Source organism: Anguilla rostrata, chromosome 12 (genome assembly GCF_018555375.3).
Source record: "Anguilla rostrata isolate EN2019 chromosome 12, ASM1855537v3, whole genome shotgun sequence".
In the NCBI taxonomy this organism is placed as follows: Eukaryota; Metazoa; Chordata; class Actinopteri; order Anguilliformes; family Anguillidae; genus Anguilla; species Anguilla rostrata.
The window spans coordinates 20,467,280-20,482,275 of NC_057944.1; the positions used below are offsets into that span (position 1 = coordinate 20,467,280).

Consider the following 14,996-nt stretch of genomic DNA (forward strand, 5'->3'; position numbering starts at 1 on the left):
TTAGGTACCTATGACCATAACAAGATATGGATGCAGCTTTGACATGCACTCCACAGGCACCTGATCCACCAACAGGGGTCAGTGAAGAGTGATGAAACAGGGACCCCTTAGTGACTGAGCCCTGCAATACCCTAGGAGTTGCAATCACTAATTGCGCATTGTCCCCTATGGAGCCACCAGCCACAGTTTGGCACTGGCGTGGTTTGGATTTCATCCAAAGACCGTGGGGCTCATCCTTCCGCCAGAGCATGGTGTGTTAACTGGATGAGCTTCACAGCAGGCCTAGTTTATGCTTTTGATTGGCCCGGACAGTTTGAACTTGCAGAAAATAGAATAGAAAAGAATAGCAGAATGAGAATGGCCTGACTTTTTTAAAATTTATTTTTATTTTTGCCAATTCAACAAAACATGTAAGGGCAGCACCCTGTTTCCCCTTCTTAAACTGCAGCTCAAGGCTGTACTTACTCTATGTATTGTGAAGTTATTTTTCTTCAGGAAATGTGGGGCTGGGTACAGTTGTCAATATTACAGTGAAAGTTTCCACTTTATTATTTTCCAAAATAGCACTTTGATGCATTGAACACAGTAACTACATGGCTCCTATCAGTTATATTGCTTGCGTGATGACATACAGTTTCTTCTGATTACCAGGCCATCATGATTAAAGCTGATTTGGGATCTACTTCCCATAGAGAGAGAGATTATCATAGCTCCATCATCCATAGGAAATACATTTCTAAAGACAGATTATTTGCTACAAATCTTTGGATTACAAAGCTCACCTATTATTAAAGGGAAGTCCCTATGACCAGAACTTCATGAGAAGCAATTTTACTGCTGCCACTTTTCCCTTTTGTAGCATCTCTGAGTTGAGTTAATCTGAACACATATTAGTCTGAATAACTGCAGCAATATGTCATTACTATTGTCTCCCCCCTCGTGGTTCCCCTAGGGTTATCCTAGATGTGGCAATCTAACAGTGAGCAATTTGTCTCTCCCTTCCCCATCTGTCAGGTCGGTACAGCAAGTATCTGTTGACAAGGAAAGGTCAGCCACATTGCGTAATGTACTGTAATTGTCAAGAGACTGAGATCTATTGCCCACATAGTTTCAAACAGAACATGAAATGAATATCAGCATGAACCTATGAATACTTTAGAAAACTGTATGCTTCAAAACACAGGATAACACCTGATAAATATCTAATCCAGCCTAGCAAGCAAACTAAGCATAATATTCAAGTTCATTTGCAAATGAGGCACACCTTCGTCACAACAATACACCTTGTTAAGGCATAGCACTGATCTCTCAGTCCGTCTGTGGAGAAGTATGTTTTCTGTGGCGCCGTGCAACTGCATTCATAACGGTAGTGTCCTCCTGTATTCTTCGTTGTGCGCGCTCTCCGCAGGGACGGGTTATGATGCAACCGCAAGCGTCGCACGCGCTCGCACACGCCCGCGCTGGAGCTGTCAGGGGATAGGGAGAAGTAACTGTGGCTGCGCGACTGCAGTAAACCAAACGCACCCGCCCCCTATTAACCTTCAAGTTGTAACACACATTCAGTCTTCTCGTAGCATTGTTAACCTCGCGCTCTAAACTGTTATTGGTGTGCGAACGTGTGTATTAAGGAAATCGAAAATCTCCCTGTTTCTGCATCGCAGTTAAAGTACACAGTAGGAGCAGTGAGGTACGCACAGAGGTGAAACTGCTGATGTGGGGACGAGTGCTACAGTGTCATCATCTTTCAAGGTAAGTCTGTTTTGCTGTTTTACTTGGTATTGCGGAGTTTTTTTGATCGAACCAAAATGCTTTCTTTAAAACAAAACATACAACCTCAAACGAATACTGGTAAAGTAAAATAAATAATGATTCATGCATAATTGTATGTCATATGCATTGTGTTTGCAATATTTTGGGGAAAAGCACAGCCTTATTGTTTCCATTTAAAGCGTAATAGTGTGCATTTTTAATTGTTAGTAATGATTAATTATTCATTTTGGATTGAAAAAAGGATTGTACAACAGTTAAAATATTTATAAAACTATTCAGATGAAAATTAGAATCAGAAGGGAAAAAAATGCATCCAAAAGAAACCATATATCAAATTGTGAAAACACTAGTTAAAGCATTAAGTAGGATAGCCAAGGAAGCATAACAGTGCTTAGACAGCGCATATAGTGAGCTTCATAACTTTTGGAACAAAGACATTTTAGAGCTCAATAAGTTTTTGGCCAGATGGCTATACAGGTGTTTCTGTTTATTCAGGTGTGTTCAATTGCTTCATTAGTGCAGGTATAAGAGAGCTTTCAGTGTCTAGTCTTGATTCTAGGCTTTGGGTTGCCTTTGGAGTCTATTATAGCTGTTTGTCAGTATAAGGACCAGAGTTGTGAAAATGAAGGTCAAGGAAGCCATTATGAGGCAAAGAAATAAGAAAACCCTTGGCTTACTAAACCTTAGGCTTACCAAATCAACCATTTGGAACATCATTAAGAAGAAAGAGAGCACTGGTGAGCTCAGTAATCACTAAGATCCTGGTAGGCTAAGACCTCTACATTTGATGACTAATGCTCACCATGGTGAAGAAAAAACCCTGAACACTTATCCAGCAGATCAGAAACATTCTTAAAGAGGCAGGCTGTCTGAAGAAAACTTCACAAACAGGAGTACAGTGACTTCATTGCAAGATGAAAACCACTAGTTAACCACAAAAACTGGTAGGTCATAGTTTGCCTAGTCTGGAGGCCAAACGTATCTACCCAAAATCCAAGCCCCTCTCAACCCTTTTTAACCACGTGTGAATTGTTTGATTACACATCTAAAATTGTGGAGTACAGAGCCAAATGTAGAAAAAATACATCTTTGTCCCAAACTACATGGAGCTCGCAGTATATTACCATTATGGAATCAGGAGTATACATTAATTCATCCATTTATTAATCTATTCATTCCTTAATCGTGCAATGTATTCATTTGACAATACAAGCTCTAGTTAGCTCTTGTCAGGGACATTACATTACAGGCATTGAGCAACTTACACAACTTTTACATAGCATTTTACATTGTATCCATTTTATACAGCTGGATATATACTGAAGCAATTTCGGTTAAGTACCTTGCTCAAGGGTACAACGGCAGTGCCCTACCCGGGAATCGAACCTGCGACCTTTCGGTTACAAGCCCAGTTCCTTACCCACTGTGCTACACTCCGTCTTACAAAAGTCTAACTGCAGACTTTAATGCCATAATTTGCCCACCTGCCCCCACACCCCCTCCCAGGTATCCGAGGGAAACCCCTCAGCAGCTCTGATACCGGCTGTGAACTGGCTGTGTGGGTGTGTGCAGCTGGCTGTCCCTCTCTCATTGGTGCCTGACTGTTATATAAGCCTGTGCCTGTCCTGATCAATAAGCAACTCTGAGACAGAGGGAAAAGAGTGACTCTTATTGATTCCACAGGAGTAAAGCTTGTTAGACAGCCTTGCAGTGAGCCACCAGAGGTGTGTGTGTGGCCTTTCCTGTGCTCTGGGGCCCGTGAGAGTGCCCTGGAGACGGAAGATGTCCCCGTCTCCTTTCCCTCTGCTCTTTTATAGAGCCATGCTCTCTGAACTGGTTATGTTAGAATCAGAAGAAAGAACTATTATCATTATCATTATTATCATCCATCGATCCACATCTATACTTGCTTATTCCTGGTCAGGGTCGCTGGAGGTGCGGGACCCTATCCCAGCATGCATTGGGCGAGAGGCAGGAATCCACGCTTGACATTTCACCAGTCCATCACAGGGCACATATTATTGTTATTATTATTATTGCACTGTATGCCTTTAATGGATCTCACAGTATGTTACAGTGAGAGATGATACCCTTCAACTAACATTTTGAAAGTGTTTACATCATCAGAGCTGGGTAGGCAAGAGAATTCCTTCAGTGCTGATGCAAATTGGAATTACAACACCTTTGCAAAATGGAAGATGTATCTCATTACCTGTGAAGGGAAAGTGGGAGTATCATTTTCACTTCACATAGACTCACTTTAGACCATTTAGCTGTCCCAACAAAAAGCTATCTTCACTTTTGTACTTTGCACTGGATAAGAGCATCTGCAAAGTGACTGCAATGTAATGTCAGGCCATGTAATGTAACAAGTGATGGTACTATGACACTGCCGATTGCCATGGCAATGAGAGGACACGGTCAGTGTGATTGCAGCTAATAGCAATAACAGCCCAGGCACACACCTTTTGTCCTTCTCTGTCTGTCACGTCATATCTTGAATAAGAAACGTTTAATTGTTCAATTCTTCAGGCACAAGCAGCTAATTCCCCCTGACTGAACAAGAGGATTTGCATTCAGCTCCATTATCTCGCCTGACTGAGCTGTTCAAATTCATTAAGAGGTCTCTAATTAAAAGGGAGACTCCTGAATTTAAGCTTTTTTCATCTCTGCCTTCTCAGAGGCTACATATAGGGAACACAACATTCTACCAAAGGTTGTCCTTTTTGCTCTGAGACTCCATTTGTTTTTGGTGCCTGCTCAAGTGTAAAAACTTTCATTATGCACAAAATGGGTAGAGCAGGGGACCATTTTCCAGCTACGCCATTTTGTAAAGAAAAGCCAATTTGTTCAAGAAATGACTGATGAGCTAAGATTTCAGAAATAGTGTGTATTCATTCATTGGCTCAGTCACGGAAGGTTGAAGATTCAAACCCCATATGTGGCATTTCGAGGCTATTGTATTCATTTGAAATGAACACACGTGTAGGACTGACTTAATAGAACACCAATGTTTAATCAAATGACCAATGCACTAACCTAACAAAATATTAGGCCTGGTGTAACAACTCACATTTGCCAAGCAAGTTTGATACTGTATGTATGTGATAGATTGGAATGAGTCTTTTGTATGCTTCCATTGTGGGTGATTATATATCTGGTATTGACTATCGAAAGTCTGTTGCCGTTTGGGAGTAGCAGGCACATGACTCTTGGCATTTATTGAGCAAGCACTGCCAAAGTTAAGATCACTGAAGTCCAAGCCAGAGTAACTGGATTTGAGATGAATGGAAGATCGGTCATGTATTCTTGGTCCCTAGAAAGATATGTCAATGCAAAAAAGAAGAATGAAAGTGCAAGATCAAGGTGTCTGTCGTAATTCTGCTATGAGACAACATTAAGCGCCTGGGATATAAAAGGAAAGCATGCTGCATCACAAATAATCACAATGTAGAAGTTTTGTGTGAAAGCTGGGGCAAGGCTCCCAAAGCAGTTATTTTCAAACAGTACCCACCATTTATAGGTACAATACTGTCAGTGCCCATTGTGAATAATTGTTTTATGGATGGAAATAACCCATACGAGAAGAAGCAATTCTTTAGTCAATTCTGCAGAGCTTATTTTAGTGGCAAAATCTTTGCACGTACATTTTGCATAAATATTTGTGATTAATTAATATAGGCCTACTTGTTTCCCCCCCACTTCATGCACATTTCTGTGTATTTGACAAACGTTTCTTTCTGTTAGAACGTTCCTGCTAGGACAATTAAAAATGTATTTATTTATTTTTAAAACAACGTTCGCGTTTTAACTGTATCTGCTTATGGAAGCGGTTGTTTGCCCTGAATACGCCGCTATACTGCGCACCATTTGCCGGTTTGTCAACTCAAACACATTCGCTACAGTACATCTGTTCACCACAATATACAACAAATCACTTAAACAAACACATCTGGTTTCAAACATGATATTGATTTATTTTAGCATACCACGTTCAATAAACGCAATGTTAGAAGTTGCTACTAACCATTGTTCATTCCGTTTGTTCTATTTTCAAACGGGAATGATGTCATCCGAATGTCATGATTCTGTGCAATTTAATTGGAAGCGCTGGACAAGAAGAATTGCCTATTTTAGCCGGGGGGACCATAAAGTTCATTCGTAATATTTTCTCATACCCAATTAGATATGTGATTATTCGATATAAAGTAGCAACGGATAATATATGTATAATGATTTCTATATGTAAAAATATATGCTGTCATTTCTTCTGAGATAATTGAATATTGTATGGATGTGTATATAAGCAGGTAATTTTGCTCTCAGTAGCGACTGGGAGTAAGTGGGTGTGATTTGTTGAGTGTAATTGAATGAGTATAATTGATGTGCTAATTCTTTTGTTTTGTATATATATGTAAATGTTTATATAATATTTGGGGGAACTTTTGTAAATAAAATACCCCACTTGGGTTGCACAAATTTGGGTCTCAGCTCCAAAGTTCATTGAAAAATCCGCCGACCGACCATCCTTGTAACAATCACACTTGTTTTACATTATAAAGATAATTTTACATTAAAAATGTTAAATTAGGCAACATTTTAAAAAATCAAACGTTACAGGCCAACAAAGACAAAACCAGCTACCTGTGTTAATTTGCTGGCCAGGCTACTTTAATTTTAAGATTTACAGTTGTCTTTGTTTAGAGTAGCTATATAGCTTCAGGGTCCTCTGTGTTTTATTTAGTGTTAGAATGGATACCTCTGGGATATCATTTTTCTCATATTATGGGTTAGGCTGATCGCTCACGGCTTTTCACTCAAACCATTTAAGAAATTAGGTTAACTTCTGTTCTGTTTGCGAAGTAAACAAAGAACACATCGATTAATTGCCCCAGGAATTGACGCTGTGCTGTATCGTATGAAGTAAAAAGCCCTTGTCTGCCCAGCCCATTGTCAAAACAAACCGTTTCAACGTGTTTCACGTCTATAGCCTATCTGCAATGGGACCCTACAGCGTAGTTCGTGTAATACAGAATAATATTTTTATTCAATCGGGACAGCAGAGAAAGGGTGTATTAGAGGAGCGGAGTGGGGGGAGCGAGAGCTGCAACAGGTGGGGTTTGATAGCAGTGAGCAGAGTAGCCTAGTGCTTTACCTGCGCAGTTGATCAGTGAGAGCTGCTACCGTATATCTCACAGCAACAGCGCAGCACTGCGGCTGGACATCGCGTGAAGATTCAGGGAGATTGGAGCTCAGAAAGAAAACGAATCGCACGAATTTGCACGAGTAAGTGGAACACCCGCCGGTTACCCCTGATGTTCAATAAACGTTTATCATCTTTGTAATGCCTTTAGAGTCTTTAAAACATAGGCTATACCAACATTAGCGTATCTTCTCCGTATGCACACTTATTTATAAATAATATAGAATTGTAAAGCGTAAAATCTTCATATGTTTACATATCCATATTGGATTATTGACATTACAAACCATTTGCAGCGCTTTGTCATGTCCCTGTCTGTGACGTTAGATTTGTACGCTACAGCTAGCAGTTATATGCTTCATCCTGAAATGTAGGCTGTGGGGAAACTGCTTTTGGAGACAGCGAGAATTTTGAAGAAAGAAAAAACGTGTCGTTGCATTTCCCCTAGTCAATGCGGTATATCAACGGCTGTGGTCTGCGAAAATTGCTCTATTGCCGGTTATGTTACAGCTTAAGGTTTATCCCTAAAAAAATACGAATGGCCAACCCGGGGCATGCTACTATAGTAGTTCATTTTAAATACGACTTTTACTGAAGGAACTTCACATCACAGAATTTCGGCTACAGAAGTTAATTTGTTCCAGTGGTTAAAGACAACGGGACAAATGAGCAGAAAACTAAAACATGAATTCATAAAGGAATATTTTGAAAATAATTTCAAAAACAGGCTAATAGGAGTGTCAGAATTCTGGTGGCACTGATATTAAAAATAAGACATCAGCAAAGATATTAGTCATTCAGAAGGAAATGTTTCTGAATTTATCAACCATCGTCACCAGTGCCTTTGGTTAAGTTTTGTTCAATCCATTTGGTTTAGTATTTTTCTTATCGGTTGTTCTTATGGGGTTCAGTAAAACTCACGTCACTCCATTCCCGTTGCTCAAAGAGACTGTCGTTTTTTGTTATACGGGCACTCTTGAGTTTATAGCATGTAAGCTATATTATTATGGTAACGCTAAATAGTCAGAACAGCAAATACGATATGGGTCATATTTATATGGAACAATTGTTGTGCACGTGTCAATGGTACGATTGAAAAACGTTCCGCAGCAAGAAGCGAGTAAAACGTATGCATATTGCATTATATAATGATGTGAGCTGCAGATTCAAGCATTTTATGCTTGAAGTGGAAACACTCTACCTAAACTCTCAGAGCTGGTATTGTGTATTCTCAGTTAAAATATGTTTTCTAAAACATCAGTGTGAAATGGAAATAGTTCTAATTGTGACAATATATTTGTTTAAAAGCTAAACATAGAAAAATATTATATTGTCATTTTCAAAGAACAATTTGCTGCTGTTATTGAGTAGTTGCATTAAATATGTATTTCCAAAATATGAATTAGAATTTGTGTTCACAACTCTTATTAGTTTCATCCTGTGGATACAGTGAACAGGGCAAGGCTGTGTTAATAAGCTTGAAGGGTCTTGCCTTAGTGTGACAACATATAGAGGAAAAGCACATGATGTAGCCGGCAGCAAGTGTGTGGAATCAACTGCTTTCCTCGAGAGCTGGGGCTTATCAGTGTGGCTGGTCATTTATTCTTGAACGTGGTGCGATGAAGGAGAATGAATGAACAAAAGCGGTCTGCCACCACAATGACCTATTGTTCTGCCATTGTTTATTTCCCATTTTTTTAAAAATCCCTTTGTATTCTGTCCATGGTCAGCAGTCTCAGCTGAATGGGGGATTTGATACTGGGTCTTCTGAGGCCTTGGTTGAGCAGACCTGCTGTTTAAAAGACAGTTGTGCAGGGGGCTGTGAAGAAGGAAGTTGGGTCAGTTGAGCAGATACCTGGATGTGGTGGAGTGTGCTGTGCTGTCTAGCTCTGTCTCTGTTAAAGTGCTGTTTGTTGCCACCATGGAGATGACCTGTGACTAGGGTGTATAAAACATCACCAGGTCTGATAGGATGAAGACATCTCTGAAATACTTTCCTGACAATGTTTATTGTTTTATTGCCAGGCAGTTTGAACCTTTGTTGACATTTTAACCCCAATTACTCCTGTAATTACTTGCAGCTGAAGTCATCGTTTTCAACTATGAACTATTTCTTCATCTCAGCAACAGCAAGTGAATTATGTAACCCTTAACTAGCCTAACACTGTAAAAACATCACCTTTTACATTGCGCTAATTTCACCAAAACATTTATCATATTATTTACTATGGGTTTTCGACAGCTGTTTTGTATTTATTTTTTATATTCTTTTATTTTAAAATGTGAATGTATTTATTATATTTTATTCTACTCTATTATGTTGTACTAGAGTAATTGCAGTCTCATTGTTTTGTATATGGTGTATAGCCATTGAGTTTGCAGTGTGATTTCTGCCCAGTGCTGAATATACAGAACCTTCTCCATTATTGTTGGAATGTGCTTAGACTGAGCCTCATTGTAGCACTGTTATTAGATCAGTATTGCAGTATACAGATCCTTCAGCCACAGTGATACATTCTACTGATGAAACAGGGACCTGCAAGAGAGACCACCAGAAAATAAGTGTTTGTGATGCTATTGTTTTTCTTGCTTGTAATTAAGGTGTCACTCTGTCAGGTCCTGGTCTTCAGCCAGTCAGGGGGTTTTGCTGATACTGAAACAGTCAGGTGTGATACATGTATCATAATGTTTACCCTTTTGAAGGGGGCTACCTGTAGTTATACATTTGTTATCCAAAGGTGCAGATACTCAAGTGGCTAATCTACAGGTTATAGAATATTATCGGTTCTTACCTGGATTTTGGTGGTGGTTGGGTATTAAGGCATTACTTTGATCCAGAGTTAAAGGAATAAATGAATTGTGTGTATTATTGCACTTACAATGATAAATTATTTGGTTAAGCTAAGCAAAGGGTGGAAGTAAAGTAGAAGTGAATGGGAAAATGTGTTGTGAATTAATTTGACAGCAGGGTATAAGGGTGTTAGTAGGCACCCCAGTCCTGGAATATCATTCAGCATGTTCAGATGCTCTATTTTAAAGTGAACTCTAAAGGCACTTGTGCTGTAAGCCTTGCCATTTTCGATAACTCTTTGAGACTACAGTATTGGTGCAGTTGTCCTCGCTTACATGCAAATTCTTTGGTTTGCATTTTTGTTGTGCTTTGTTTTGAAGCGAAAGCAGAGCTCGACTGTAGTTTTATGTGGCCTGGTTCTCTGATGTGAGCCAGCAGATAGTTTAATACTGCCAATTTTGCCATTCTTGAGTTTTAATGTACCTTCATTGTTTTAACTAAGTCTACTTTTCTTTCACTCTTTTTTTGTTTTACCTACGGTTTTTCCAGTGTATTTTATATATTTGGCCTTTTCATCTTTGGTTTCTTGTGTACCATTTTCGCATAAAATCCGACCAGGCTGTTTTTTGCAAGGTTTTTTTCGGTACATGTCTTTATCAGCAAAAAAAAAGATTTGACCAGTGTTAAAACTGGACACTGGCACCGAAACAAGAAAATAGCAATATTAGAGTGAGTCCTACAAAGGGTGGAGCTATCATGTACTCTTTGTGACTCCCTGGTTTGAACTAACCACATTGCATTTCAGAGGAGAGTAATATTATTGGTACACATTTAATCAACATTGGCTGTTACCCATTGTTACCCATTTTGAGGTAACTGTTTCACAAGCCTCATGTTTGCATCACTAAATAAAGCTTTTGCTGGCCTTCTTGTCTGGCTGTCTGCAGTGTTGCTAAATAATTTACTTATTTTCTACATCATTGTTGCACAATCACCACAAAATTGTTTTTAAACTCAACAATTCTGAGTCTTTTACTGCGGGCCTCATCTGGAGTTGATATATAATTGGTTAACCTTGGCTGAGGACATCCTGTGATTGGCTTGCAAAAAAATTGGTCAGAGGTGACTCTGTGGTAGCTCTTACCTGGGGAAACACTTTAGCCCTGCACCCATGCCTATTTCTTGTCACATATATATCTTATTAGGAGTTACAAAGTCGCATCTGAGTTCTTGATTGATTCTTGCCACAGATAAGTCAACCAAAATGGGACGAAACTTAAGTTTAAGTTTTAAAACCTGCATACAGCAGTTCCGTGTAAGAGTGAGACTTTCTTGTAAGAAAGAAACTGGAATAGAGCATAAAAGCTGCCAGCTCTGTCTGAGCTTTTCATTAATCATTTTATCAGTACCAACAGTTTCATTTTTATATTTTCATTCGCAGTATTACTCTTATGGTTGAATGACTATGTTTTTCATACTCACCCCAGACAGTTCAGTGCAACCGCAAAAGAACATTTTACCTCACATTTTCCATTGTAATTTTCAGTAGATTAAAGATGGAATAAGTATGTAAACTGTGCACTATTTGGAATGTGAGCACATGTTTTCACATGTTCTGATGCATTTTAATCACAGCTCAGGCAAGATGGAATCTCATTAGATGGTAAATAAAGAGAGAAAGAGATTTTGATTGTGCTTGTCTTATTGATCTTGGTGGAAGGACAGCCAAGTGATTCACTACAGGAGGAGGTGGATAGGACAATGGGCTCTGAATACCAATCTGGGCTTACATCATATAGGACTGCAGGGTCACTCTGCCAAGGACAGAAGTCACCATGACAACAGTTAGCGGGCAGGGACAGTATACCCATCAGAACTCCATGTTGGACACACAAATAGGTGCTTGGAGTGATTGTGGTGGGGCACAGGATGTTTTAGCATAGTGGTAAAGGCTGGCAGGTCCTCCACTTAGACTAAAAGCAGGCAATATGCTGCAAGCACTGGCATGCATCTAAAATGTTTAAGATCCTTGACTGTGACTGAGAAATGGGGGAAAGTGAACAGGGATTTCCGTCTCTGTCCTTCCCTGTCTTTCTGAGCCCTTTGTTATGCTCCACTCCGGGCAGCCATCTGGTTTCTGGTTTATTATAGAGGTCATTTATTGTTTTTGTGTTTGGTTTGCCGGTTGTTTGCGTCACTGCGCCCTGCACCTTCTTGCCCAATGTACCCATGTGTCTGCACACCTGACTGCAACACGACTGAATGACGGAGGAGGGACTCCTATTTTTACCGTAATCCCTTGCCTTAATGCCCTGTGAAAGGCTTAGCTCCCCACAGGAAGCAGTGAGAGACTCCTGCAAGCTCATACTCTCAGACGTCAACAGGTTTCAGGTCTGTTGTTTTGATTGTGTCAGACACTTTACCCTGGCCCACTTGAGCTGTCATATATCAACCCAGACACGCTCTCCCCATGTGTGCCCAAACATATGCATACTACACATGTTACACATAAAGAGTCTCTGTGGCTAGGCAATAGAAGAGCCATACCTACAGCATGCTATTTCCCCACAAAATAGATATGTAACCTACGTAGTAACATGGAATGAAAATATGATCAAATGAAAGGCCACGGTACCTGCTGTACATTTGAAAAGCATGACATCATGAATTCATTGCTTTTCCCGTTGTAGTGCTAAAACTGGGTGGTATCTGGGCTTGTTGTCTTTCGCAGTATAAAGTTCTCATTTGGAGGTGGGGTAATGAATTATGGTTTTATTCTCTTTAGCGCAGGCTACCTGTTGATGTCCCCGACAGCTGCTTCACATTGTATCACCTTACGCTCTGCTTGAAGGGGCACGCTGCCCTTCTGGGGTCCTCAGTGTGGAAATCCACAGTTTCACTCATTTATAGAATAGATGTTATTGTTTCCAAACTTCTCCTGTCCTCGGTAATGAAAGGGGGCTTCGTTTTACCTTTAATGCAAACCTAGACAAATGAGCCTGGAATTCCCTTCTCAGGTTTCTAACAAAAAAGTGGATGTTTTTTTTTTTCTCTTTTGCTGAGCTGATAATGTTTCCACCACCAGACATTGTAGCCAGCATCTGTGTTTGGTTTCTGTTTTTGAAGTTGATTCATGTAAATGAATCCAGTGATTATAGTATTTCACCCTGTGATTATAGTCTTTTGCTGTAATTTGCACTACGTTATTTAATTGTCTCATCACTCACTGGGGCGCTTACAATACAGCCCGCAAGCACCTCACTGTGTAGCACTTCCCATTTGGACTGTTTGGCACTGGAGCAATTAAGGCAAAGCTCCCTGTGCAATCCTCACAGCCAGAGTCCAGTACCTTAAGCCTCAAACATGACCTCTCTACACTTCAGTACTAATTATTGTCTTTCAATGATTACTCAAGATCTTCTATATCTTCACGTAGAAACGTTCATGTACACGTAAGTCCCACAATGAAAATATATAGATGCTTCTGTACACAAGCTTCTGTATGGACTGCTGGCACCAGGCTGGGGGCCTTTTACCTGTGTAAATAAGAAAAGGCCCAGGGTGGGGAGGGAGTGGTGTTGAATTACCCTCATTCCTATGATGAATGGGAGGTGCTTGTTGCACTGGGGCTGGTATCTGCAGAATAACAAACATGCCCCTGAGCAGTCCTGGCTGTGTTTAAGGAAAGGTAAGAACGCATGCTGAGTTCTGACGAGTTGTGTGTAGATATTAACCACTGAACACTACCCAAGGTAAACAGGGCAGTGGTGCATGTGGCTCATACCGAGGCCCAGAGAAAAGCTGCTTTTCTTTTGAAGTTATGATAGAACAATATTTAACTATCCTCAAGGAAAACCAAACTCACCTGCAGTGGTGCAGCTGTGCACATGTGTTTTTGGGGGTGTGGAGTGTGGAGTGGGGGGGGTGCGGTGATGGAATGTGCTCTCAGGTATCTGGAATAGGGGCGTTTGAGAAGGCTAGGTTTAGAATGCTCAAAAATGGATAAGGTGAAAAAAGGTGCCCTTGGGTGACTAATGGCCAAACCTCATTCTGTCACACACATGGGAGTTGTTGGTGGTGTTTTGCTGGTTGCTGGTTTAGGAATACTACAGAAACTCTCAGGGGTCCTATGAAAGTGGGTGTTCAACTTCAGGGAAAGACCAGTACTGAATGGGACCTTATAAAGTATACCCCACTTCATTCAACAGTTACATACGCGTTACCATACAGTGACAGATACTACTTTGTGTTGACTGTACTATAGGCTCACTGCTTACAATCCTTCAGTCAAACCTTTACGTATATCTCACCTCTTCAACCCTCCTTTGAATAAGCATTCTAAGATATGCATACAACAAACCAAATTTCCTATAATGGGACAACAAAGATAATTGATTGAGCAAACAAATCAAACTGTAAACTCAATACAGTATGCACTCTACCATAGAATTTTGTTTGTTTGGCTGCTCCAGTTGATAGTTGATAGTTGAGTGGCTGATACATTTATTCAACTCACAGTGCTTGTTTAATCACTAATAACTTCAGAATAAAAGTGGTCTTGGCCAAAAATGTAAGAATTGATTGAACTGTGTGATGAGCTCCTGTGTCCGCCCCTCTCTCAGCAGCTTTCCCTCAAAGCTGAGCGGATTGGGGACCCTGATCCTTTGCTCCCGCCTCCTCTCTTCTTCCGTCCTTCCTTCCGCCCCTCGTCCCGTGCGATGGCACGGAGCGAGTGATTGATGGGCCGCTCCCCCGCCTCCCTGTCCAAGCTGAAGCTGGGGAAGCTGAAGGTGGTGCGGCGGCAGCTGCTGCAACGCTATGAGCACCAGCCCTTCATCTCCTGCCTGGCGGGCTTCTACGGCTGCCAGTGGAAGCGCTACCAGAGGGCACGTGCCCAGCCGGGCGAGTGCTGCTGCAGCAAGGTCAGCTCCGTCTGCCTGCCCCCCACCCCCGCCACTGCCCTCCCTGTTACCCCTGCTCCAAAGCACTTGCACTACCCCGCCATTCCGTAGTGCCACTCGGGACCACTGTATTTATTGCTTTCGCCCCATCGCATGTCCTCTTACAGTACAGAGAATATGGAGCACATCACATACAGCAGTATACGCACATGCTCACTCCAACACATACTGAAAATAGTCCTCCACACACCCATGATTCCTCACAATTCCAGCCTCACATGCTCCAGCAGTACCTAAAGTCTTGTTGATCTATTAAAAACAGCTGATTTGG

General features: G+C 40.9%; 1 protein-coding gene across 6 annotated transcripts in view; it reads left to right on the plus strand.

Annotated features, from left to right (window-relative positions):
• The first annotated feature begins 1,454 nt into the window (after positions 1 to 1,454).
• The window catches only part of gdpd4a (glycerophosphodiester phosphodiesterase domain containing 4a), a 28,615-nt gene continuing 15,073 nt past the window's right edge, over positions 1,455 to 14,996 (plus strand). Inside the window, exons 1-2 of one of the 6 annotated variants that reach the window (XM_064301223.1) lie at positions 1,455 to 1,749; positions 14,387 to 14,686. In XM_064301223.1, the coding sequence (XP_064157293.1) occupies positions 14,504 to 14,686 (183 nt within the window). In that variant the 5' untranslated portion in view covers positions 1,455 to 1,749; positions 14,387 to 14,503. Of the gene's footprint in view, positions 1,750 to 6,449; positions 7,057 to 14,386; positions 14,687 to 14,996 lie in introns of those variants that run through there. The other 5 variants (XM_064301222.1, XM_064301220.1, XM_064301221.1 and 2 more) reach the window with 5 other exon arrangements.